General features: G+C 40.6%; 1 protein-coding gene across 1 annotated transcript in view; it reads left to right on the top strand.

Moving 5' to 3' along the window:
- Positions 1-20,057, top strand: part of pkhd1l1.1 (PKHD1 like 1, tandem duplicate 1) — a 95,466-nt gene extending 75,409 nt beyond the window's left edge. Inside the window, exons 63-79 of the mRNA XM_042347005.1 lie at positions 946-1,036; positions 2,197-2,345; positions 4,097-4,219; positions 4,978-5,086; positions 5,173-5,289; positions 5,940-6,105; positions 7,044-7,276; positions 8,556-8,723; positions 9,269-9,426; positions 9,768-9,903; positions 11,477-11,845; positions 12,949-13,100; positions 14,232-14,378; positions 14,877-15,030; positions 16,007-16,231; positions 17,046-17,233; positions 19,865-20,057. Coding sequence (XP_042202939.1) covers positions 946-1,036; positions 2,197-2,345; positions 4,097-4,219; positions 4,978-5,086; positions 5,173-5,289; positions 5,940-6,105; positions 7,044-7,276; positions 8,556-8,723; positions 9,269-9,426; positions 9,768-9,903; positions 11,477-11,845; positions 12,949-13,100; positions 14,232-14,378; positions 14,877-15,030; positions 16,007-16,231; positions 17,046-17,227 — 2,679 coding nt within the window. The 3' untranslated portion in view covers positions 17,228-17,233; positions 19,865-20,057. The remainder of the gene's footprint in view (positions 1-945; positions 1,037-2,196; positions 2,346-4,096; positions 4,220-4,977; positions 5,087-5,172; positions 5,290-5,939; positions 6,106-7,043; positions 7,277-8,555; positions 8,724-9,268; positions 9,427-9,767; positions 9,904-11,476; positions 11,846-12,948; positions 13,101-14,231; positions 14,379-14,876; positions 15,031-16,006; positions 16,232-17,045; positions 17,234-19,864) is intronic.
- Positions 20,058-26,423: the final 6,366 nt, after the last annotated feature.

Raw genomic sequence — 26,423 nt, 5'->3', positions numbered from 1 at the left:
TTTGGAGTGTGCTATGCAAATTGTACCTGGGAAAATTTATCCCCCAAATCCCTCTGCTTTGCGCACTCCTTCCATTTTTTTAAATCTCTTTTACAAACCTTCCCCTTTGATTGATTTCATACACACCTCCCCCACCCCCACTCAACTTCCACCTTGTGCAGGGTCTAATTTTGGAACTCCATCCCACATTCGCTTCGCCTTGCTCCCTCCCTTGCCTCCTTCAAGACACATCTCAAGATCCTCCTCTTCGACTGTGCCACCCTACTACCCTCCACCCCCGTCCCCAACTCCCTGATCCCAACCCCCAGCTCAGGTCCAAATCCCTGACTATCCAGCATCTTGGGATGTCCTCCCGATGTGAAAGGCACTATGCCAATGTAATGTGTTGCTTTTGTTGTGGGATGGAGATGCAAAGGCTGGGGGCAGAGAGGCTGAAGGCCCGATTGCTGATGGTGGGGCAGGCCGGGTGGGGGACGTGGAGCAGGCCACAGCCTGCTGAACGGAGGGAGCAGACAGGTTGATATAGGGTTAACAGGTCACAGATGTAGGAAGGATCGAGTCTGTGGAAGGCCTTGAACACGAGGATGAGGATTTTGAACTCTATCCTCTGGGTGATGGGGAGCCAGTGGAGCCGGGGAAGGATGGGGGTAATGGGGTCAAGGAGCCTGGTACGGGAGAGGACATGAACTGCAAAGTTCTGGATGATCCGCAGCTTGTGGAGGGAAGAGTTGGGAAGGCTGACAAGTAGGCAGTTGACGTAGTCAAGCCTGGATATGATAAATGGACCGATGTGGGTTTCGGTGGACTGAAAGCAAGTGTCAGTGGTGGAGCTGGGCGATGTTAAGTAGGTGGGGAAATGCAGAGCGGGTCATGGCACGGATGTGAAATAATGTATTCTCTGCAATTAGCTGTAACAGTTAAAATTGAATTATTTAATATTTAAAGGTAAATGAAGGACATGAGGTTGTGCTGCAAGACAATGTTGTGGCAGGGTTTCAGCGGGTTGCCTATCGCATTGATGGTGAACCATGTCCAGGTATGTGAGTCTCTAATATATTCCTGCTCCATGAAGGTATCTCTTACTGCTTTGGACCCTCCACTGTGTGTACTTACTGTTGTTATGCAATAAATGACTGTGACTATGACTGTAAATGGCTCTACGATTCTAGTGCACAGCTATTAACAAGAGAGCCCTCAACTATAATACCAAGGTATGAGAGGTATCTGCAGTATGTCCTGGACTAGTTATACTCAGGCATGCTCTTATACTTTGCTAACAACAGAACCTGAATCCGAACATCACTTTTTATTATTTTACCTTGATGCTCTGTGAGCTCACCAAGCCACAGTGAATTTAGCTTATTTCACAGAGGATCTAGTATCAGACACAACCAAAAAATGTTGTTGCAGTTTGTTGCTCAGAACTTTATCCATAATCTCACCTGACCTGTAAACCAAAATTGCTTTCACACTTTAAGATCTGTGTTTACTAAGTTCAAGCTAGTGAGTCTGAATTCACTAGGTAAAATCAATGACATCTGCAATTAATAGTCAATGTTCCAACTATTTGCATGTCCACTTATCCTCATCAAGCTCTGATGCAGAAGTGAAATGCAGTAAGGTTACCAGACTCCCAAATTATTTGAAAACACACATCTTCACACACATACATGCACATGCTGTTAAAGAGGTATTACAACATTGATTGTATTACAACACAATACAAATTTACAGTTATGAAGCACCTTTCATGTCGGGAGGACATCCCAGATAGCGAGATAGACACACAGACAGTTAGAGAGGCAGAAGGAACAACAACAACAAATTGCATTTAAATAGTTTCTTTCACATCTGGAGGATGCCCCAAGGCCCTGGACAGTCAAAGGTTTATACCTGAGCTGAGAGTTTGATTCAGGAAGGGTGAGAATGAAGGTCCTGAGCGTGGGAAGATGACCGAAGGCGCAGTCAAATAGAAGGTTTTGAGCTGAATGGTCTCTAGGATGGAGTTCTATAGAGTGGGGACAGATACACCGAAGGACCGACCGGCCATAGTGGGGAGGGCAGGGCAAGAGATGTGAAGCAGGGCAGTTCCTGCTGAGCAAGAAGGAGTGAGTGGGCTGGTAGGTCACAGAGGGAGGGTGGGGCTAGACCATGGAGAGATTTTAAATTAATTTGATATGAACTCAATGTCCAAAGGTCAAAAGAATCCAGTGGAGGTCTGGTCTAATAATGAAGCCCATGGAGGATTGTATGGTGTGTACATGAATCAGGATGGTCTCTACACATGTTCCCTTATCCAAGGATTCACAATCTGGAAATGTTGGGATTATGGAATATATTTCCAGGTAAATATACATTTGTCTGTCTGTTGGTTGATATGTCCAATATTATTTGAGTGACATTGTTGTGCGCAAATTGGCTGCTGCGTTCGCTCACAAATACACATTCACTGCATTTGGCATTTATAAGATGTATATCAAATGGAAGGATTAATCTTATGATCAATTCAGTTTGAGCCTATTCAATCAAGTTTAGTCTCGCAAATGTCCCAGGCTTGAATACTGCTCCAAATTTAGGAGCTGATTCTAACCCCTCTCTCAACAACAATGTGAATTTAAATAGAGATTTTTCTTTACACAGGGAGTACATGTCCAAGCTCTTTACAAAGGCAGGATGGGAGACTAATCTTGGAGGAAGGTGTGGGGAGATTTAGACATTTTTAGAAAGCAAAGAGAGGAGGGTTAGGCAGAATTCCAGAGTGCAGAGGGAAAGAGGCTGAAGACTTGCCCCTGATAATGAGATGAGGAGAGCAGGTGACAGATGTGAAGCAGGATGGGGTTGGTGGAGCAGAAAAAGTGTCCAGGGGAATAAGGTCGCAGGAGCTCACAGAGGTAGGGTGGGGCAAGGCCGTGGAGGCATTTGAAGTTGAGAACTAGAATCTTAAAGTCATTCTACTGGGGGATACAGAGCCAGTAGAATTGGGTGGGGGTGATGGATTTGTGGAGCCCAGTGCAAGACAGGATGTGGGTTGTAGAGTTCTGGATGATCTAGAACTTATAAAGGGTGGAGCTGGTGAGCAAGATGTTGGAAAGTCAAGCATGGAGGTGCAAGGCATGGATACCAATAGACTGAATACAGGAAACGTTTTTTTTTCAGCTGAAAGGTCATCTGATCTGATGGATAATCTTTCGATCACCTCTAGCCTTCAACTTCTCTATTGCAATCTCTTGTTATTCTTTACATTATTGATAGTTCTATGTTCTTCTTGTCTTGTTCCTCTCAATCTACAGATATAATGACCCTATTTTCCTCGAGAATGAAATGAGCAACATCTTCCTGGAGCTGAATTAGTTAGAAGGAGGCATGCCTGGCAAAAGCCAGCCAGGTCTATAGAAAACCATGGCACGTTGATGAGCCTGATTTACTGAATTGACATTAATATATTTGAAGGTGTAGACATGTCCTCAAACATGCAAGCCAAGTTGCAAGAGTGGTCCTAGCTCAACAAACACTGTTCACTACAGCTTAAGAATATATCATCTCACATGCGTTTCTTCCTCACTGTATTATTTCCTCCTCTGTCTAGGCCTTTTCCAGGCTGCCGAGCCCCTTATTTTGCTCAAACTTCTCTTCCTCTACATTCTGCAAACTATCAAGAAACAAATTTAGTTTCATTTATGAAAAACAACAACATGGCTCCCCTCATGCAGGGCAGAGTGTAGCATCCCAGAGCACGACACAATTCATGGGGAGGGGAGTGACCATAGGAACGGTCGCGTGACCTGAAGATGGGGAAGGAGAGAGTAAAGTGGAGGTATAGAGGAAGAGTGCTTCAGAGTTTCGGGGCGTAGTGACTGAAAGCACGGCCACCGTTGGTGGAGCGGAGGGCATGCGGGACAAGCAGGAGGCCGGAGCCAGTCGAGCAGAGGCAGCGAGTAGCAGGCTGGGGAGTAAGCAGGTCAGAGAGGTAGGGAGGTGCGAGGGCATGAAAGGATTTGAAGATGAGTGTGAGGATCTTGAAATCGATATAACAAATGGTAATGAAATCTTGAAACCCAGATAATGGACAGCAATTAAAAGTAACCTTTTTTTGCAGACTAGCCAATCTGTGCAGATCTCCAGTGTGACCCTCGTTGACAATGGGATGGGTATTTTCTCAATGATTTACAAACCATCTGCTACCTCTCACCAGATGTCTAACAAAACTGTTCTTATCAATGTAAGTCTTCTGTATTATGCCAGGTATCTGCTGCTCATGACTGAGCTTCTACAGTTTCATATAATTTATGAAAATAAATTTTTGTGTATTTATGTGAATATATTGAATAGGGTTTCTATGGCTTTTAAATAAGCTTGGCTCAGTTGGTAGAACTCTCAGCTCTGCATCAGCAGGTTGTGGGCCCAAGTTGGAACACATATAGTCTAAGCTAACACTCCAGGGGTGTGCTGCATTGTTGCAGGTGTTGTCCTTCAGATGAGATGTCTGAGGACCTATTTGGTGGACAATAAAAGATCCAATGGCACTATTGAAAGAGGAAAAGGGGATTTTTCCTGGTTTCTTGGCCAATAATATCCCAACTAAGATATTGCTGTACACAAATTGTCTGTTGCATTCGTCCACAAAATGCACAGTTACTCCACTTTTTACAGTATATCTTGTGAAGCACTTCGAGACATCCTCCCAATGTGAAATCTTCTGTACCAAAAGTTAATGCAGAACAATACTTTCTGATATACCGAGATTGTAGAACGATGGTTTAGCGTTGGGAGAGGCAGCTTTAGAACAGACATCAGGGAGTATTTCTTTATATAGAGGCTAATTGACATTTGGAGAAGTTCTAAGAAGGTTGATTGAGACCAGGATGCTGGACCCATTTAGGAAACTGATGCTGCAGTAGAAAGACTTAGAGTGTTCTGAAAGCATGAGATTTGGCTGTTTTTATCTGAACTGCTCTTGTGTTTACGTTTGTTTTTAAGAGTACCTTAGTGGTAGGAACTAGTCCTAAGTTCAACTGTTCTGATGTACTGACTAGTGATCCTAATTTGAGTATCACAAGGCTCGATCGGAGCACCAGACCACCATCAGGTAAGACACCCTTTTTGAACAGCCTCATGTAAGCGCGATGTCACAACTACCTTCTGATTAACAATGTGTCTTTTTCTATTGACAAGGGGGAAGAAGTGGGATATGCTGGCCAACCTTCGCTTCAGCTCAGAACCATGCTCCTGAACATTCCCATGCTGGTTTGATGAGCTATCCTGCTATCAGTGGACTAATGATTGTTCAAAGTAAGCTAAGAAATTAACCTTGCAAAGCACCAATTTGGTTGCAAACAATGAACAGCAATAATGTTACTACACCCAGCTTTCCAGAGATGAACACACTATCGACAGTCATTGCATTTGTCATTGTTTAAGCACTCTGAGACATTACCTACATGAGGGGTATTATACGCATGCAAGTTATTGTCATTGCAAAGTTACATTTTGCTTTACAATAACTTAGATAATACATAATCCGATGTTGACCAAACACAGGTTACCAGTAAGGATGAGACCAAGTTACTAGACTCACTTAAAAACTTTTAAAAAATATTCTGGAAAGATAAGATCAGGAGGGGCATTTTTCATGAAAACTAATCTTGTGACATCCAGTCAAGCCAGTATAATCAAAAGTGTTTCTATCAGAGTTGAAGGAGGCAGACATGCCTGGAATGAGGTTAGTTCTGCTGAATCCAAGAAGTTATAAATGTCTTTGAAACCATTTCAAGTGTGGCTTCCTAATAAGGTCAGTTTACTTCTGGTTATGAGAAGATCTTCCCATTGTAGTTAGGAGTACTTATTAAAAGAATATGTCAGAACTAAGTCACATTTTTCGTGAGTGCTAATTGTGCTAATTGTGTTATTGTGATCTAATTCTTCACTTTTTAAAATTAAAGATACCACATTTGTTGGCTTCAAGGGTGTTTGTTCAGGAGAGGTGAATGTCATGTTTATAACCAGCCCTTTGAATGAAGATCTGCAGCACCCCATCTCAGTGGAGGGAATCACTATGGTAGATAGCGAGGAGCCAGGAAAAGTATATATACACAGGCCCAATCTAAAGTAAGTACAGTATTTTACTATATGAGATAAGAATCAACTTTGCTAGCAGTGCTATATTATAATAATAATCCTTTGCATTTATATAGCATCTTATCACATCTTCGGGACGTCTCAAAACAATTCACAGAATATAGTGTAAACTGAATTGACTGTATATCTTGTGGGCGAAAGTTAATTAGGAATTGCCAATGTATTATTAAATAAGGATAATTGTTTTAAAAATGCATTAGGTCAAGGTGAGAGATTATATATGATGAAAGACTCAATAGAGTTCTTTTTAAATGAAAAGGCTTTGATGGAGGAAACAGGGCCATATAATTTCCATTGATCGGTAACTAGAGGACATGGGTTTAAAGTAATTAACTGAGGAGCAAAAGGAGAGATTATGAGAATTTGTTTTTACACACACAGCATTGTCAGGATATGGAATGGCCTATCTGGGACATGGTTGAGGCAGAAGTTATACTAGCTTTTAAGAGAGAATTTGATAAATATGTGAAAAAAGAGAACTAAGGTATGGGGAGTAAAAAGGTGGAGATGGGACTAAATGGATAGCTCTTTGAGAAAGCCAGCACTGGCAAATACACAAATAGAAATTTACATTTGTTTAGTGCTTTTCACATGGAGAGGACATCCCAAAGCACAGTAACATGATTACAACAGTCTGAGTTGTGCTTCTAAAGCCAGCTTTATCCTGCATTTTCTGGGACAATTTGCTACTTAGATCAAATTGCTTTAATGCATAAAATGCAGCAAAAATATAACAGAAGAGCCTGCTCCCAAAGAAGAAAGCCTAGTTTTATTTGAGTTCCAGGAACCTGAATGTTAAGAGCCAGTGTTACAACAACAGCTTACATTTATATAGCATCCTTCGCGCCGGACGCCATCTCAGCATGCTTCTTACTAATGTGCATTACATTTCTTTTGAAACCTCACAGGAAAGTGAACCCTTCAGATTGTGTAGACATGGACTGTGATGCCAAGAAGAAGTCTCTGTTGAAAGACCTTGATGGATCCTTCCTCGGAGCCGTTGGAGCAGTGGTTCCTCAATCAGAATACGAGTGGAATGGTGACAAGCGTCATGGCCTCGGTGATTATCGAATCCCTAAAGTGGTGCTGACTTACTTAAATGGCAGTCGCATTCCTGTCCCACAAATCGCACCACATCAAGGTTAGTAAAACAAATGGGTTCAGTCAGCCGAGTGTCTGACACGTACAGAAACCCATCACCATGTCTTAAGAGTATCCAAACCAAACAGAGTTCCACGCATCCCACCTACACATAGGAAAATCCCAGATAATTCTTCGCAAAAGAAGTTTGGTAATGTGAATATCAACAGTAAATATTTTCCAGCGTGCTAGGAATATTGAGGGCAGTCTTATCCATGGTATAATGGGTAGAGTTGCCAATTACAAACTAGTTGTTCATCAGTTTGAATCCCAGTTCAAGTGGATTTGCTGGTTACAGTCAGGGCTGTTTGGAGAGGCTAAATTGGTCCCAGCCTTCCCTGGATTATGAAGGGTAAAATCACAGGGTTTCTGCTTCTTATTCCTCTTCAGAACCTCTTTACTGACGGTGCCAGGTGGGGAAAGGTAAGGTTTGACTGCAATGCTCTCTTAAGCGAGTGGCCTGGTGACACTCGCTACCACGTCACATGCCAGAACAATGTCCTGAGATACCGGAGAGCACCCAGCACTGTGGAACTGCACCCCAGCAAGAGGAGACCACAGGAGAAGTGGAGCGCCATAGTCCAGCAGGGAGAAAATTAGGAAAATAATTTGACACACTTAGATTTTAGATTTTTTAGAAAAAAAGGAATATTGTACTGATTGGAAATGACATAAAATGCAAAAAGGATAAAACAAGTCCCTGGGCACCTGGAAGAGAAAGTTAACATGTTTTGTGTGAGTGACCCTGTCATTCTCCCTCAGTCACTCATTGACTTGTATTTCCAAGGTTGTTTTTTATATACTTTTATTGTGTGGTCTTAAAGGAAAACCTTGGGCTTGTTACCTTCAGTATCACCACAGGTTACAAAACTATTCAAGCTCTTCAGTGCATAGTATACGGTTGCAATCATCAAATAACTTGCAATGTTCCAAAACACCACACGAGCTTCACTAAATTCAATAAACGCACTTCAAGAAGCTTTCTGGTTCAGGTCATGTCAGACGTGAGGAGCCTGATGTGAAAGCACAATGTTTCCCATGGCCTGATACACCAAGATCAGAGCAGAAATAAGATGTAATCACCCAAGGGATCAAATTCAGAGTAGATATTTTGTACTGTGATCTGAACTAGTGAGCCCCTGTGCAATTGTGGTGGCAAATCAACATTCCATCAATTTGCACTGAAAGCGAGGGGCGGATACTTTTGCCTTACTGCCAATGCTCTTCCATAATCTCATGTCTTTCTGGAATCATACATCTGTGGTCATTACTTCCCGCAGGGATAATCCGTGACTCCAGCTGTACCTACATGTCTGACTGGCAAAGTTACAAGTGCTTTGGGCTAAATTACGAGATGCTGGTTATCGAGAGTCTCGACTCGGATTCAGAAACCAGACGTCTGTCCCCAGTGGCTTTGCTTGCAGATGGCTACATTGACCTCATTAATGGTACGTGTCATTTTCAGATCTGACGCTCATGTGATCCTTAATCCAACTAAGGAACAGAGCAATTAGGATGAAGTAAGCTGTATAATAACTAATGCCAATCCTACCTGGAAAGGGATTTCCAATGCTGGCGATCGCAGAACTTGGTTTGGATTGCATATCTGACTCAGTTGGTAGCCCTCTCGCCTCTGACTCAGATGAGACATTAAACCTGTCAGCCTGTTCAGGTGGTCATTAAAAGATTCCTTGATGCTATTCGAAAAGAATCCCAGAAATAAAAATGGCCATCAATCCCATAAATAAAAATGGTCATTCATTTCATGTTTATGAAACATTGCTGTGTGCAAATTGGCTATCAAGTTTGCTGATAAAGTACACTTCACACTGGATCCTCTGAAGCGCTTTGAGATGTCCCCCTGACATGAAAGGTGCTAAATCACATGTAAGGATTATTATTATCAGTGTTAAATTAAATTGTTAATATCAGTCTAGGTATTTTGTGGTGTGGCAGTAAAAATTGTTGAATTTAATATGATGTATTATATCAGGTCCACAAGACCACGGCTGGTGCTCAGGTTATACCTGTAGGAGAAGGATCTCACTGTTCCATGGAATCGTAGCAACAAACAAGTCCTATGATATATACTTCACGAGCACTACCCCTCAGACACTTCAACTAATGCTTCTCAACGTCAATGACAGTAAAGTAAGAAGCCTTTCAACGTTACACCTCATACTCTTAAAGCATCCGACACCGAGCAACAAAACTGTTCAGAATAGGATTTAGAAAAAGCAGCCTCTATGTTCCCTAAGCAAAAAAACTTATAAGAAGTTAGGAATTAAATTAGCTCACACGTAATCTAAATGAAAAAACACCATGCAAATACTACAAATTTAATCAGTTTTCTATTTCCAATTACTTCTGTTCTGTTTGCCCAGATGTTAAAGAGTTCAAAATGCACCCTCAGTAAGTGATTTTTTTTTATAAAAGCGAAATGATAAAGCTGTGTGATGATGATGACAATATGTCTGGCTTTTCTGAAACAGGCTGTACGATTGGCAATATATTACTTCACACCACAGCGTCTAGATGTGTATGTCAATGAGCAATTTGTAGCTCCTACGAATGCAGCATGGAATGCCCAGCACACTGACTTCACGCTAAAGGCACCCATCTACCCAGGTAAACCTCTTATAGTGTATCTCAACATTGCTGGTTTGAAGCAGAGCAGAAAGTAGAACTCTGTGACAAACGATATTGAAGACATCAAAATTACTAGGAGAGACCATTGAAGCAGACAGTATAAATGTAACCATGTGTTTCTACAGAGAGAAAGCGATTGAGGGGTACAGTGAGCAGGTAATAATAATAATCATTTGATATAGCACTTTATCACGTCTTTGAGACGTCTCAAATATACTGTATAGCGAATTGACTGTATATTTAGTGGTTGAAATAGGTAGTGAGCATGGTGAGACTAAACCGAGGATAGCAGAAGGCAAACTACAGCAGCTGACACACAGTTCAGCCTTGGTTACAAGACCAGCCAGATCTTTCTCTCTCTCTCTGAGTGAGATTACCAGCTCACTGCTAATGATTGTTTAGGTAATAGCATTTTTTATGATTTTTTGCCAATGAGTGGGAGGCTGAGATTTGCAAAACGCATTTCATGCTAGACTCTTGCAGGCAGAGAGAAAAAGGAATTTAATCATATCGATTGGACAGTATTTGATTTATCTGTTAGTTTTAATATGGAAAAGTGCAACTTGATTGATGTTCAGCATTTATTGTTTGTTTTGCTTAACTTGCCTAAATGTAAAAGTGAATCTGTGACAAACTGGTTGGATGGGTTATCTGTGGCTGAGCAAAGATTAAATAAAGGAAAGTAATATGAATGCAACTAGCATTTGTCAAGGTGAATCTAGTTCCCCAGAACTGAAATAACAGATTGCCGACAGTGTACAGTACTAATTCCCAGAGCAACTCTGTTTGGTGGTCTGCTGTATGGTCTGGTCTCTGTAAGAGTGTCAGGATGGTCCTCTAGTCCAGGGATATAACACTGAGTACATCATTTTCTAAAATAACAGCTTGCACATTATTTGTTTGGATCAAAGCCATGTTAAGACGGTAGTTACCAGCTGTCAATGTACTAATCTACAACAATCAAGGGTGTTCCAACAAAATAAGAGTTAATTTCAGGACTAGCTAGAGTCATAAATTCAAGTGATTCTGGGATTCTTTGTATTACTTGCATCTGTGAGGGCACATGTAAGGATTTTAACCATCTGTCTGCCATTGGATAATTCAAACCTGCACTTTTGGCACATGGATTATTAACCCAACTACAAATTAGACTTCACCTTGTCTCTTTGACCTCTGGAATTCTGGTGTGGAATCTGGTCCCGCAGAGAGGGTGGTTTGATGAATAAAGTATATTTATGCACCTTTAGATGTGCTGATCTTCATTATTTTGTAATTATCTTATTTTCTACAAGAGACGCTTCCTGGGAGTCTGTGCATTATCCTCGTCCTACTGGTATTGACTAGTACCTAAATGTCCTTCAAACCACTATAAAATGAATGACCTATTTTACTTATTTATTACAATAGATTGTTTGGAATGGTTAAAATGCTGAAAATAATTAACTGTTATGAGATTAAAGAAAATCCACAATTCTGTATTTATATAAACAAGATGTACCTAAATGAAAAGGATTTACATGCACATAAGAATAATAAAATTATCTGTTCATAGGACAATATCTTCCCCCATTGGATTCTACAGTTCCAGGATCCAACTACTTTGACAGAACTTACCAGATGCTTAATGTTCTGGTGAGAGGCTCGACCCCTGTTAAAATACGAACAACTCCTGTGCTTTTCATCTCCTTTAATTTACCTGCCATGACGGTGGATGATTTCTACGATTCTGCCTTAGCCAATAATCTCGCTCTTTTCCTAAACATTCCCTCAAGTAAAATCCGCATCACTAAAATTGTGCGTGAGGGAAGTCGGCGCAGGAAGCGTGCTCCGGGAATTACGGTTGAATTCCAAATTGCAGAACCTCCTGTGCAGCAGCTCTCCGCAGACCAGAATGTCACTGCTAACACCACAACCAATCCAGGTAAGCAGGTGCTGATTGTATATTGAATCTTCCAGCAGCTCTTCCCTGGGGTGCTGGTTTAGAGAGCACAGCTTTTAGCTGCTCCACTGTGGCTTATAGAAAAGTATTATAGTATATGGTTATGTTGCCATCTGCTCAAGATTTATCCTTAAATCCTACGGGTTGGCGGGATAGCAATGCCCAGATGAAACTTGACTGGCTGCATTCAGTGAATAGGTACAAGTGGGAGAAATTCTAACTGGGTCTGGATCGCATGAGAGGTTTGGATGAAGAAGGCTCTTCATTTGATCCCATTCTTCCAGAACACCCATCCTGCTGACCTCCCATCACAGCCTCAAACTGTTTTTTAAATGAGTCCAGTGTCCTAGCCCCAACCACCCTTCCCGGTAACCTTTTCCAGTCATTAATTACTCTCAGAGTGAAGAAATAGTTCCTGATGTCTGTCCTGAAATTGTCCTTTTGGAATTTTAAACCTATTTCCTCTTATTCTACTGTCTTGGTACATTCAAAATATTGTTCTGGGTTCACTTTTTCATTCCCATTTCAAATATTATATACTTCTAGGAGGTTGTCTCTGAGATACCTTCTTTCAAGTCTGAAGAGTCCTTCAATTTTCATTTAATTTTGTTTAAATTGTTGGCCAATAACATTTACTCTATTAACATAACATTTCAGAGCACCAGAATTTGCCAAATTCTTAAATAGATTCCTTAGTTTGTTTTCTGCAAATTCTTTTTAAAACTATAGATAATGGTCTTTAAATTTAAAACTGTATTTACATTTTCCCAAGATACTAAATCTTGCTTCATCCAAGATGCGTTGCATCAGCACCTCAGACAGGGTACCAGAGAGAGAGAGAGAGTGTCTCAATGGGTGGGCACCCAGGAGGTTCAAAGATCGGCCCATTCACTCCTGCAGCCTGTTTAAATGCCGGGATTTTGGGAGCACCATTAGCATATGGGATTCTGGGATTGTTTGACTGTTTTTTAAAAATTGTTCCAGATTAGATTTTTAATATAATCAGAACCTACAAACAATGTTGCTGTTTCTTCCTTATCAGAGGCAATGAGTTGATTATTTGCTTGGCTTTGTGCACTCTGCAGACACATTGAGTTTCTCAGGGCTGAATGAAATGGCGAGCAATCTAAGTGAAGCCATGCTGACAGGAAACATCAGTGAAGCCCTGGGCTTTACCATCTCTTCCATGGGGATCTCCACTCCCGTTCCACCTCCTGGAGATCCAGAGTGGGAGAAGGTAACACCTACAATATTAGAAAAGATGTTTGATCTGAGGATTGTATTTAAACATGTTTTTCACCCATCAGCCCTGGACATGTGAACAATACTACACAAAAAAGAAATGAACCTGCGTACAATCAATATTGAATTATTAGGAACTGAGCAATAGGAGCTGGCCTTTGGGCCTATTGAGTCTACCCTTCCATTTTCTTAGATCACAGCTGATCTGTAATTCCATTTAAAATACCTTAGAAATATCAGTTATTATCCCTGTCCAGAGAATAGTTATCATGGGTCAATGTGATGAATAATCAGTTACCAGCACAAGTAGTTTTTTGCAACTCCTGTTTTTAATTACTGGGTTTTAAATGCCAACAAGCAGTGTATTGCCACTAGCCCTCAATATGCTGAATAAATAAATAATTCAGATTTAAACGTTAGACTGGCATCACATGTGCATTGTTTTCAGCCCATAGCAAGTGTTGGAAAGCAATTTCTGTTTCAATGTCAAGCAGCATCCATCTTGTGCCAAAAATAATTCTTCTGTCTGAACTGTGTTTTCTTTATTTTACTGTAATTTGTGAATGGCTGCTGTAAATGTCCACCTAGACCCTAACTTTGTAGCAGGATAGAGGACTGTAAAACATAATGGGAGGAGGAAACCTTGCACTTACCAGACGAGCAAACAGTGGGTGAGAAATTCCACTTGCACCTTAGATTTCCTCACACTGAAGTAATGCTTGTTCCTGGAACAACATGCAGGAATAAAGTGCTTAATATTTAGCAATACACTGATACTTCACTGTGATGTGCAGCATCCAAAACATGTGGTGTACGTTCAGGGACTTTGCTGTCAGCAAGGCACACATTCTAGATGGGTTTAAGGGGCTGAAAACCAATAAATTCCATGTGGCAGAGAACTGTACCCCCAAGATATTTAAAGAGCCAAGGAAGGAGGTTTGTAAAACACTGACAGACTTCCCATACACCTTATAAGATGCCTTCAACCTTCAAACACTGGGGATCATTCTCATTGGATGTTGTGCCAGCTGTGAGAGACCAAAGTTATTTTCTGATTAACAATACAATTTGAATCATTGTCATTTAGTTGTGTGATTGCTAAACACAATTGAAAACTGCTTTTCAGGTGGCCTCAAAGCCGGTGAATAGGACGACAGCAAGCGAGAGCTATGTGGCTGTAGTGGAAGCCCTGGTTGTTGTCGTACAGCCAGTCGGTGGCGAGCCAGGACAACTGCTGCTGCAACAGCCCAGTGTAATGTCCGTGGATTATTATGTAAGGAGATTTCAACCACAATGTTATAACGGCACTCTCTCAAAAGTACTGCCGCCATAAAATATGCAGGGAAAAGATATTTTAAGTTTCATCCCTAGTGTTTTGGTTCTTTGAGGTGAATGTTAAAAGTTGCAGCATTGCTTCATTTACACCAATGTAAAACGGAAGAGGCTGCCAGCAGCCGAGTTGCACGAATAAAAGTTGTTGCTTTCCAGGTCCCAGTGCTCTCCATTCCAAAGCGAGAAATCTTTATTTTAGGCTTTGCATCGGGCTCTGAAGTTTTTTTTTGTCAAATGCACCCACATCTAGTTCCCACCCAAACCGTGTTGATCTGTTGAGCACAGGCGCCATCAAGACATTTTGATGGAAACAGGGTTTCTGTTTCAGTTGCATTTATCACAGGTGATGATTATCACATCCCAGCCCCCAATGGTCGCATTGCTGATTGATGCACTGGGTTACCAGCACATGTTCTAACGTCCATCATTCACGTTTTAGGGTAACTGTGTGTCTGTGGGTGCGGCGTCCTGGACTTTACTGGCTGTCCTTAAGGATGCTGAGAACAGGAATGTTGCAGGACTCAATGGAACAACTTGCATCGTGTTTAGCGGCTGCTGGGCCAATTACACAGACCTCGCTCTGGCTCAGAATGGTAAGTAAAATCCCAAGTCTGTGCCTTTTTTCTTTAAACTAGCAATTCTCTCTCTCTGTCTCTCTAGACATATTTCAGTTATGGTGAACAAGTGAAAGGCATTCCAAAAGATTTCTCCTTAGTTCCATGTGCTATTAAAGTCAAAGCAATTCAACCATAGTTGGCGGGTGGCCAGGACTAGAGGGGACTCAGCTCCCCCCAGATCTAGCTACAGCTGAACAGGACCATCCTGCTAAGCTCCCCCAAAGAATATTTTCACCCATCATCTATGAATCCAAATGGACCTATATGTATTGAAAGGCTTATATCAATGGCTGCGATAACATCATTCCTTAACATGTGTCATCATGAAGCACAATGGGTTTGAGCCATGTCTGGGCTATTTGTGGCCAGAAACTAAAATACGTTTGTACCAAACACTAGTCCAAAAGTAGCTCAATATAATGTGTTACTTCCTGTGGGTAGCAGAGTGGCCAAATGAGGTAAGTGCTTTTGAAACTGTGTGAAACAAAAGGCTTCAAAGGGGAAAAAAAACATTTTACAGGTTTAAATTTAAAAAAATTAGAATTAGGCTCCTGCCGAAAGCTGTTTTTCACATACAGGACAACAAAAAACCATCCAATCTGGCTACATTGCTTGCCAGCTTTAGGAGCTGTCCTGTGCCCCAGCTGGGAGAATAGCATATTCTTGGAGAAAGGGAAATGAGATCAGCATTCTATGCAATGTTACTTTCCATCTCATGGTTTGGTTAGCAAAGGAAACTTTCTATGGAACTGAACCCAATATTGCCTAAAAAAAAATTCTATTCCATTCTGAAATCCTTGCCATTAGTTTTTATTCTTTTTCTGGAAATACACAAAATACAGTCAATTTACTTTACAGTATATCCTGTGAAGCGCTTTGAGAAGTCTAAAAGACGTGATAAAGCGCTGTATTAAATGCAAGGGTTATTATGATTATTATTATGTCTTCGTAGGTACTGACTACAAACTTGAGTTTACTATGAAGACAATTCAGATGCGATCCCACTTCTTCTCTATGGGTCAACAAAACAATACTTCTGCCATGCACCAACTCACGCCCTCAGGCTCGGCCTCTCTTACAGATGATCAAAGACAAGCTATTATTGCAGGAACGGTTGTGGGAGTCTGTGTCTTTGCTCTCATTGTTGCTGTTTCTGTTATCCTGACAAAGAGTAAAAGTAGGTACAGATGTTGGAGCCATTTCACTTGTTTCTCCTTTTTGGTCTTCTTTATACTCAGTCACTGATCCCTTCGTCTTTTTCAGATGAAACGTTAAATTGTAGTCCCGTTTCCTTGTTCAGGTGGATGTTAAAGATCCCAAGGAACTATTTCAAAAAGAGAAGGGAGTTTCTCCCGATGTCCTTGCCAACCATCCCCCAGATAATATTGGTCATTCACTACTTCATTGCTGTTTCTGGGACTTTGATGTGTCAAATTGGCTGCTGCTTTCACCTACAAAATACACAGTTACTACATTTTAAACTAAATACTGTGAAGCACTTTGAGGCATCCTATTGTGAAAGCAGCTATATTAAATGTCTATTTGTTTGCCGACAACATACCCAATCACTACACTTTACAGTAAATCCTACAAAGTGCTTTATAACATATTATTTTCCTCCCACCCCTTGGATCGGAAGCCCAGCCAGCAGCCAGAAGTGCTTTGAGACACGCGTGTGTGTTTGTGTGTTCCCCACCACCACCCTGACATGTAACACATGATATAAATATAAATTTGCATTGTAGATGGCGCGTTTCATGTCGGGAGTGTTCAAAGCGTTCAAACTGCTGACTGGGCACCTGAGCCAAAGAGGTGGGAGCTGAAGAGAGTAGTGATGGTGAGAGGGGAGATAACCAAAAATACAGATACGTCTTAAGGCGGATGAGGGAGAGGAAAGTTCCCAAGTGGGCTTCTCGCTCCTAGTGACCACAATTATCTCTGCAGTTGGTCCAAAATGTCTTCACACTCTACCTTTGTTCTTTTATTTGCAGTTTGCAAAGCAAAGATTTCTAATGGTTTTCACCAATCACAACAACAACAGCAACAAGATTACATTTGTACAGCGCCTTTCACGTCGGGAGGATGTCCCAAGGCACAAAGTCTTTATGGAAAGGGAGATGACATTTCAGGCTGTGATAATCCATCTTACACTTTACCAGGTGTTGTCAACTGATTAAAGGTGGAGATTGTTTGTTAATATGTGACTACTGGTCACCAGCTCTCACAAATAGATTGAATAATGCTTGTTCTGTGCTATAAAAAGTGCAATTCAGCACTTTGTTGTACTAAAGAACTGAAGATCTGCTAGCACACCCATATATAACAACAACATCTTGCATTTATATAGCACCCTACACATGGGGCAGCGTCTCAGAGTGCTTATAGGCTCCTGCACACAACTGCCTACCCCCACCCACGCATGCGCAGACTGTACATATACAAATTTGTAAATGTATGCACACACATCCAGACCAGGTAGAGCTCAGGGTTTATTATTGGAGAGTGTAAGAAACTTCAGGAGGACATAGATAGACATGTAGATTGGGCAGAGAGAAGGCAGATGAAATTTCATGCAGAAAAGTGTGAGGTTATACATTTTGATAAAATAAAGAGAGCAAATGTATGCTAAATAGCAAATATTATTTAAAAGGAAGAGAAGAACATGCTTGTTAAAGTCTTTAAAGTGGGAAGGCAGATGTACCAATCTATGAGGAAAGCTAAAGGCATCCTAGGTTTTATAAATAATGGCTTAGATTATAAACTTAGAGGGAATGCTAAACTTATATAAATTGTTATTCAGACCACAGTTAGAATATTGTGTCCGGTGTTGACATTGAGAACAGTGTTTTTTGGCGGGGAAGATCTGGCGTCTGCCTCAGACACATCTGGATACATTCATAATTGGTCCATTATAAATTATTGAAACCACATGTTAGACCCCATTGACTAAGTGAATCCAGGCAACTTGTTCAAGTTCAAAAAGTTCTAGAATCAGAGAAGACAACTAAAAGTAGAAGTTTGTAGTTGACTAATATTTTTCCTCGAAGGATAATAGATTTGTGGAATAGGTTGCCAGGAAAGACCAGTAAAATATAAACTGGTTCATGAGACAACTATTGTAGTTGGGTTTCTCGAGAGAAGCATTTGAGAGACATCCTCAAGAAATTCCTTTTGTGCAGTGAGTTGATGATGTTAAGAACATCATAAGAGTTTCAGATGAAAGTATTTTCTATAGCTGTTTTTCCATTGCAAAAATATACTTCTATGTTGCTGCACTTTTGACACAACAAAAGGCATTTCATCCAAATGATGGGAGAGCGGGTAGGTGAGGTTCAAAATGAAAAAGATTGTTTAGGCTGGTTGACTTTTGATTCTTACAAATACATTGGAAAAGAATAAGCAGTTAGAGATAGTACTCTGTCAGATACTCTCATTTATGACAGGATCTGCAACTTAATAGCTCTAGAGTTAATGTTACACACATTTATATCATTGACAGCATAATGGTAAACCCTTGTGCTTTGAGATGCTATCCTGCTTGAAGGGTGGGGTAGTTGTTTTTGCTGTTGCAAGTTGTTATCAGGAGTAAAACTGTCATACAACCTAGAAGGTCCAGGTTTGACCTCAACCAGGCAGCGCTTGGAGCACTGAAGGCTTTAGTATCCCTGGGTTGAGGAGGGGACCATGAGTAGAGTTCCTGCCTTGATTATTATCAAGTGATCTCTGCTGGAAAGTGCATGTGTGATACTGGCTGATATAGGATTAAGTTTAGTTATGTTGACAACTCATTGACTGGCTTCACACAGGAAAGAAAGGCCACCTGAGTGAAGTATTAGAGGGTGTCTTACTCTCAGAGACCAAATGCGAGGAAGAGCTAGTCGTCAGGAAAGGAAGTGGGAAAAGAAAGTAGCATCTGCTCTGGATTTTTTAATTTAACAACATCGGCTTTGAAAATGTAACACGTCACTACGCTAATAGTAACCTCTGGTTTACAGTTGAAATTATAGGATTATATATTATAAAAAAATATATTATCACAATCTAATTCACAAAAAGTAAATGACTAAAAACAATCACAATCTCAAAGACTGTATATTGTTTTCTGACGTTTTGTTGAACTTTTGATCTTTTCTTGGCTGAGAAACATCCTGAGAGGAAAACCCACAAGTGGCTGTTAGTGCAACCACTTCCACTGTTACATTTTCAACCCCAATATCTCAAGTGTTCGGTTATGTGTTCAGATAGTTCTTACCGATCTTTACCTATCTCAATGATAGCTATGTTAGAAACCCTGTTATAATGTGTTGTGTTGAAGTTTGCAAACCTGACAATTATGATATTTACCCCCAGAAATTCCAAACTAGGCACAGAAAGCCGAATCGTCTTTTCGCATGTCTTTCTCATAGTGCTTGGCTTCAAACTGTGTCATTCCACTTGATGACATGTTTGAAACAGCATGGCACATTTTGAAGAGCAACAATGCAATGTGACGACACACCAATGGAGTCAGCCATCCTTCTGCGCACACACACACTGACCTCACTGGTTACGTGTCGGTGATTTCACAATGCGCAAGTGTTGACTGGCGATTGGGTCCTGTAATAAGGCTGGTTGCAATGATATCCCCTCACTGCAACACCTTTTGGGGCTCTTTTGTGCTTCTTTAAATCCTGAAGCTAATCTTTAAAATACCATTTACTAAAGTATCCTTTATGGGTGAATACCAGCATCATATCAAATATCAGCTATATCAAATGCAAGGATTATTATTAGTATTATCATATTGAATCAGTTTGTATCGTTTCTATAGGTCATGCTGTCTCTGCACTCGATGTAACCACTGGAGATTTCTGCAATGAATGAAATGGGAAACCCTTCTATTTTAGGACAAACAGAATGATTTCCACATATGTATTTTCTGCTATAGTTTGACTGCAAGCATATGGAATGAAAAGATAACTTGCTAAAGATTTTCTAAGATATTTGTTTCTCTGATATATTTGTTTTGAGCAAAGTCTTTTAAAATAAGATTTATTTTCTTTGCACTCTCAGTAAAAAATTGATAAATTATCCATGCTTTCTTATATTAATCTAGTTTTCATATGGTATATTTTGTAATCAATATAATTCTGTAAATGTGCGGCCATGTGAATAAAGTAATCTTTGATTATCACTAACAATTGCAATATTGGGAAAGGGTAGAGTGAAGATTTTGATTAGTCTTAAATTGCTTTTGAAGCTTTGCTATAAAATTTTTTGATACTGTCCATTTGATACCGATTATCATGGGATACAACTCAGGTTAGTGGAAATCTGCTTTTTGTCTGATAATATTGACAATTTTTTTGTAAGTAACTTTTTTGGGGGGGGATTTTAACTATGTTAATGAATTTTGCCAAGGACAATTTTTGACTTGGAAAATACAAAACCAATGCAAACAAAATTGAGTCCAAATAATAATTGACCTATACAGTAAACCTCGCATAAGTCTTATCAGTTGGGACCTTACATTTAATATGACGTCTGCAAAGTGTCCCAAAACTCTGGAATACTCTCCCTCAATCCCTCCGCCTTGCCGCCTCTCTCCCCTCTTTCAAGTCCCCCCTGAAAACTTTCCTCTTTGATCATGCTTACAGCCACATTCCCCCGGCTCGAAGTCAGTCTCTGCCACTGTTAAGAGCTCTGAGATACTACCCTGCATAGAAGGCACTATTTAAGTGCAAGTTGTTGTTGTATGTCAAACTTGCATAAGTCGTATCATATATGACTTATATAAAGTTACGTATAAGTCGGGTTTTATATGATTTACACACAACAAGTGGAGTCCTGCAGCTCAGTGGTTGGAGCACTCGCTTTGCAAGCAAGAGACCTGAGTTCAATTCCAGGCAGGGCGAAACCTTGGGCAAGTTTCCTTACTCCACACGCCTAATAATAATCCCTCCAAAACCAAAAACAATAATAAAAAATTGGTCATTTTCAATCTACGACTTTTTGTGGGACATTGCTGTGCGCAATTGGCTGCCGCGTTTGCCCACAAATATACAGTCAATTCACTTTACAGTGTGTTCTGTGAAGCGCTTTGGGACGTCCTCCTGACGTGAAAAGCGCTATATCAAATGCAAGGATTATTATTATAACAAACACACAAGTACTGAACTGGCTGGTGACATTGAGCCAAGGTTTTAAAATGGAATTTTTCAGACCCATAATTTTTCGGAACAACCATTTTCATGTACTTTCCAACCTGTTTTCCATTCTGTAAATGTTTTATTTGTACGTTTCTGTTGCCTTCCCTGATGTTATTCTATTTTTCTTGCAGTGGAAGATGATACAAATGTGTGAATTATTTACACTCACCGCACTTTATCGGCTTCCTGGTCAAAACTTTGTTTTCCGCGCCTACCTCAAACAGAACACCACACATGCACACACCATTCAAGGATCCCATTCATAATACACTCTAATGGGTCCCCTTTGCTCTCCATGTGATCAGGCATTCCCCGCCATCGTGCTGCCATGCTGTTAAAAAAAAATATGGGATCCTTGGCTTTATAAATAGAGGGATAGAGTACAAAAGCATGGAAGTTCTGCTGAACCGTTATAAATCACTGGTTGGGCCTAAGCTGGAATATTGTGTCCAATTCTGGGCATCACACTTGAAAGGATATCAAGGCCTTGGAGAGGATGCAGAGATTTACCAGAATGGTATCAGGGATGAGAGATTTTAGTTATGTGGAGAGAGAGGCTGGAATTGTTCTCCTTGGAACAGAGAAAGTTAAGGGGAGATTTAATTGAGGTGTTCAAAATTATGAGGGGTTTTGATAGAGTAGACAAGGAGAAACTGTTTCTACTGGCAGGTGGGTCAGTAACCAGAGAACATAGATTCAAGATAATTGATAAAATCACCAGAGGGGAGGAGATTCTTTTTTTACACAGAGTTATTATGGCCTGGAATGCACTGCCTGAAAGGGTGGGGGGAAACAGATTCAATAACAACTTTCAAAAGGGAATTGGATAGGTACAAGAAGAGGAAAAAATTAGCAAGAATATGAGGAAAGAGTGGGGGAGTGGGACTGATTGGGTAGCTTTTCCAAAGACCCGGCACAGGCACGATGGGCTGAATGGCCTTCTGTGCTGTAATATTCTATGAAAAAAAGACAAATATCAATGTTTACTTATTGTTTTCTAATCCAGATAAACCTGGATATAAAGTTAAAATCTTCTCCCTTTAGGATGTATACGCTGTGCATTATGATTGTTTCTTTATTTGGATAAAATAATCAACACAGATTTTTCCAGTCTGCAATCAAATGTGCTCACAAACAATGGGAATAAAACTCCAGTGGAACTTGGCATGCATACACTATAACATGTATATGTTATACATATACCCTCTCCAACCCTTGAACCAATGTTCAACCTTGCGCAGCAGCACTATGAGACACTATCCTATAATAATCCTTGCATTTAATATCCTGCTCTAAGGGCTCTATATAAATGCAAGCAGTTGTTGTTTTTGTGGTAGTGGTGACATGAAGGCAGGCTTGCAGCTTTGAACATCTAGGTATCACTTGGTCTCACTCACTCCTAACTATTGGTTGGAAGCTGGGTGCATTGCTTGAGCCTCTGAAATAAAGCCAGAAATTCTGCAAATGACCAGCATTGGAAAGAGAAAGTTAGCTCACTGGGAGAACTTAATACAAGCTACAGGACTCAAGGAGGCATGATAGAGGCACTGAGGTGGAGGAATCAGAAACATATTCAGGATGTGGAAGGAAGAGATCAAAGGCAGTCATTAAGGAAGACAGCAAAACAGCGATCCAAAGCACGAGTTACCTGCTTTGAATTCTTGTTTAATATATTGATAAAGTTAAATTTGGACCGAGGATAACACGGCTGCCTTTATGGTACACCTATGCCAGGTTAATTCAGTAACAACTGGATCTAGGTTACTGGATGTCATGCCAATATCCTTAAATGATTGCACATCAAAACCATCTTACCTCAAAAATGTCATTAAACTAATTTTGTGTTCTTTCACTAGAAGTGATACTGTTACTATTATCAGTGTTCAACATGAGAACTGGAAATGCTGTGGTTGGGTTTAAGACACAACATTTCAGTATTTGTCAACTGGCTTCAAAACCAGCTATGCCTTTAACAAGCTTGAATCTGAAACTGAATTCAAATATAATTCTGACCTGAATAACAGATTCCAATTTGTGGTATTTTACGGCATTTGAACTTAGAATCATAGAAGTTTAGAGTGTTAAGGAGATCATTCAGCCCATTGTGCGTGAGTCTGCACCAGCTCTCAGAGCAATCTGTTCTTTGAATCCTACTGCCTCTCCCTGATTCCCATCACCCTTCAAGCCTCTTATCTTTCACATACCCTTCTACTTCCCTATAGAAAGCCACAATGAACTCTACCACTTTACTTCACATGACATGTCACTATCCAACAAAATTCTCCTTTCAGTCTTCTTTGGACTACCTTATAGCTATGCCCTCCAGCCACTGACTCAATACCTCAAGTTGATGTAGTAACATTGTTGTGTCTTCACCCTAGAAGACCCAACAAGTCTGCCAACAATAGAGATGCACCAAAGGGATAACGACAGGGAGCAACTTAGGGAAATTTTCATGAGTAGAGAATTGGTGCTAGGGAAACTGTTAGCACTAAAAAGTGACAAATCCCCTGGTCCGGATGGCTTGCATCCCAGGATTTTAAAAGAGGTAGCTTATGAGATAATGGAGGCCTTATGTCTGATCTTCCAAAATTCCTTGGATTCTGGAACAGTCCCCATGCATTGGAAGATCGCAAATGTCACACCACTATTTAAAAAAGGTGGAAAGAAAAAGATGGGGAACTATAGGCCAGTTAGTCTCACATCAATGATGGGAAACATTTTAGAATCATTGATTAAGGATGTGGTAGTGCGGTATTTAGGGAAGCAAAATATAATTAAGCCAAGTCAACATGGCTTTACAAAAGGGAAGTCATGTTTGACAAATATCATAGAGTTTTTTGAGGATATTTCCAGTAAACTAGATAAGGGTGAATCAGTGGATGTGGTCTATTTGGACTTCCAGTAGGCATTCGATAAGGTGCCGCATAAAAGGTTAGTCCAAAAGATAAGGGCCCATGGAATTGGGGGGAGCATATTAACGTGGATTGGGGAATGGTTAACGGGTAGGAAACAAAGAGTAGGGATAAACGGGCCCTTTTCAGATTGTCGGGATGTGACTAGTGGAGTGCCACAAGGATCAGTCCTTGGGCCTCAGCTATTTACCATCTACATTAATGATCTAGATGAGGATATCGAAGTTAATATATCTAAATTCGCGGATGACACAAAACTAGGAGGAAGTGTCTAGGAGGACGACATTAAAAAAATGCAGCGCGACATAGATAGGTTAGGTGATTGGGCAGGTAGGTGGCAGATGAAGTATAACGTAGGGAAGTGCGAAGTCATCCACCTAGGTAGCAAAAACAGTAAAGCGGGTTTTTTTTAGAAGGGGAGAGATTGGAATGTGTTAGCGTCCAGAGGGACGTGGGTGTCCTTGTACACCAATCACAGAAAGTTAGTCTGCAGGTGCAGCAGCAATTAGGAAGGCTAATGGTATGTTAGCATTCATTATGAAAGGATTAGAGTATAAGAGTAGGGAAGTCTTGCTGCAACTGTATAGGGCCCTGGTGAGACCACACCTGGAATACTGTGTCCAGTTTTGGTCTTCTTATTTAAGAAAGGATGTACTTGCCTTGGAGGGGGTGCAGCGTAGATTTACTAGGTTAGTACCAGGGATGAAGGGGATGATTTACAAGGATAAGCTGACCAATTTGGGCCTATATTCTCTAGAATATAGAAGAATTAGAGGGGATCTTATAGAAACCTATAAGATCATCAAAGGGTATGATAGAGTAGATAGTGGGAGATTGTTTTCCCTGGTTGGAGAAACTAAAACCAGGGGTCACAACCTTAAAATCAGAGGCCAGCCCTTTCCCACTGAGTTGAGGAAGAACTTCTTCACTCAAAGGGTAGTGAATGTATGGAACTCACTACCCCAAAGGGCTGTTGATGCTCAGTCCTTGAATACGCTCAATACTTCCTCCTCTCTATTTCAGCTTCCCTAATTGTGCCCTCTCCTTCCTTTTAAACAGTTCTAACTATTAAAAGCTGACGCCTATAGTTAAAACTATAATACATTCCTGAAAACAGGAACATCATATGTTATGAAAATTCGGTACATGTAATGCTGTTATTTAACTGGAGAAAATTCCTCAAACCCTTTGTGTTTTGTTGACTTATTAAGGAAGGAGTTGAACTTGCCAAGGGGGAAGCTGAAGCAAATGCGGGAGTGATAGTTGACTCATTGCTCACCATCTCAGTGGACCAGGCAAACAAGATGCTGGGCTATATTGTATTAAGGAGTATTTTGTTTACTCAGAGTAATTAACAGCTGGAACAGGTTGCCAGGAAGGTGGTTGTGGCTAGGACACTGGACTTGTTTTTTTTCAAAAAAAGCTTGATGCTGTGATATGAAGCAATATGATGGGTATCAAATGGGCTGAGATCAAAAGGACCATAAGACCTTCTTGATCTGAACCTCTCTTGTGAATACTGTGCAAAATTCCGCTCAAGTGTCCCCACCTACTCAAATACAATGTGCATACAGCCAGTATTGAAATGATTGACACTGACTGGTTCTGAAAGAAAATGAAATGAGAGCATTGTTTTGGAAACAAAGCAAAAGGGGAACTAGTATGTGGTTCTTACACAATGTGGTACAGAACCAAGGTTTGTGGATGGACATGTTTTGGAATAATAATACTTGCATTTGATAGAGCGTTTTTCATGTCTTCTAGACGTCTCAAAGCGCTTCACAAAATAAACTGTTAAGTGAATTGATTGTGTATTTGTGGGCAAAATGCAGCAGCCAATTGCACACAGCAGTGTCCCACAAACGTTGTTGATTGAGTGACCAAATTATTCTTTTTTTTCTTGAGGGATTATTATCAGGTGTGTGGAGTAAGGAATCAAACCCAGGTCTCTTGCTTACGAGACGATGGCTCCAACCACTGAGCTATGACTAGCTACTTCCACTAGATGGCAGAAATATTGCAACTCATAAATCCTCTAACAAAAACTATTTGGGTTTCTTTGCCATCTTTTTTTTATTAGTTTGAAGAAACTTGTTTTAAGTAATGTTGGGGTAAACATTTCCATGATGTTTTACATTCTGTGGGTTAAACGACACTGCTGTTTTTTTCCTTAAATGACTGGCATTCAATTCCCCTTTGTTCTTCATTACTGCTCACCCAACCTGCCCTGAGTGTTCATCTGGAAATCAAGGAGTGGAGCAGGTCT

Source organism: Callorhinchus milii, unplaced genomic scaffold, assembly GCF_018977255.1.
Source record: "Callorhinchus milii isolate IMCB2004 unplaced genomic scaffold, IMCB_Cmil_1.0 Scaffold2, whole genome shotgun sequence".
NCBI classification, from domain to species: Eukaryota; Metazoa; Chordata; class Chondrichthyes; order Chimaeriformes; family Callorhinchidae; genus Callorhinchus; species Callorhinchus milii.
This window is presented reverse-complemented; position numbering and strand designations above follow the sequence as displayed.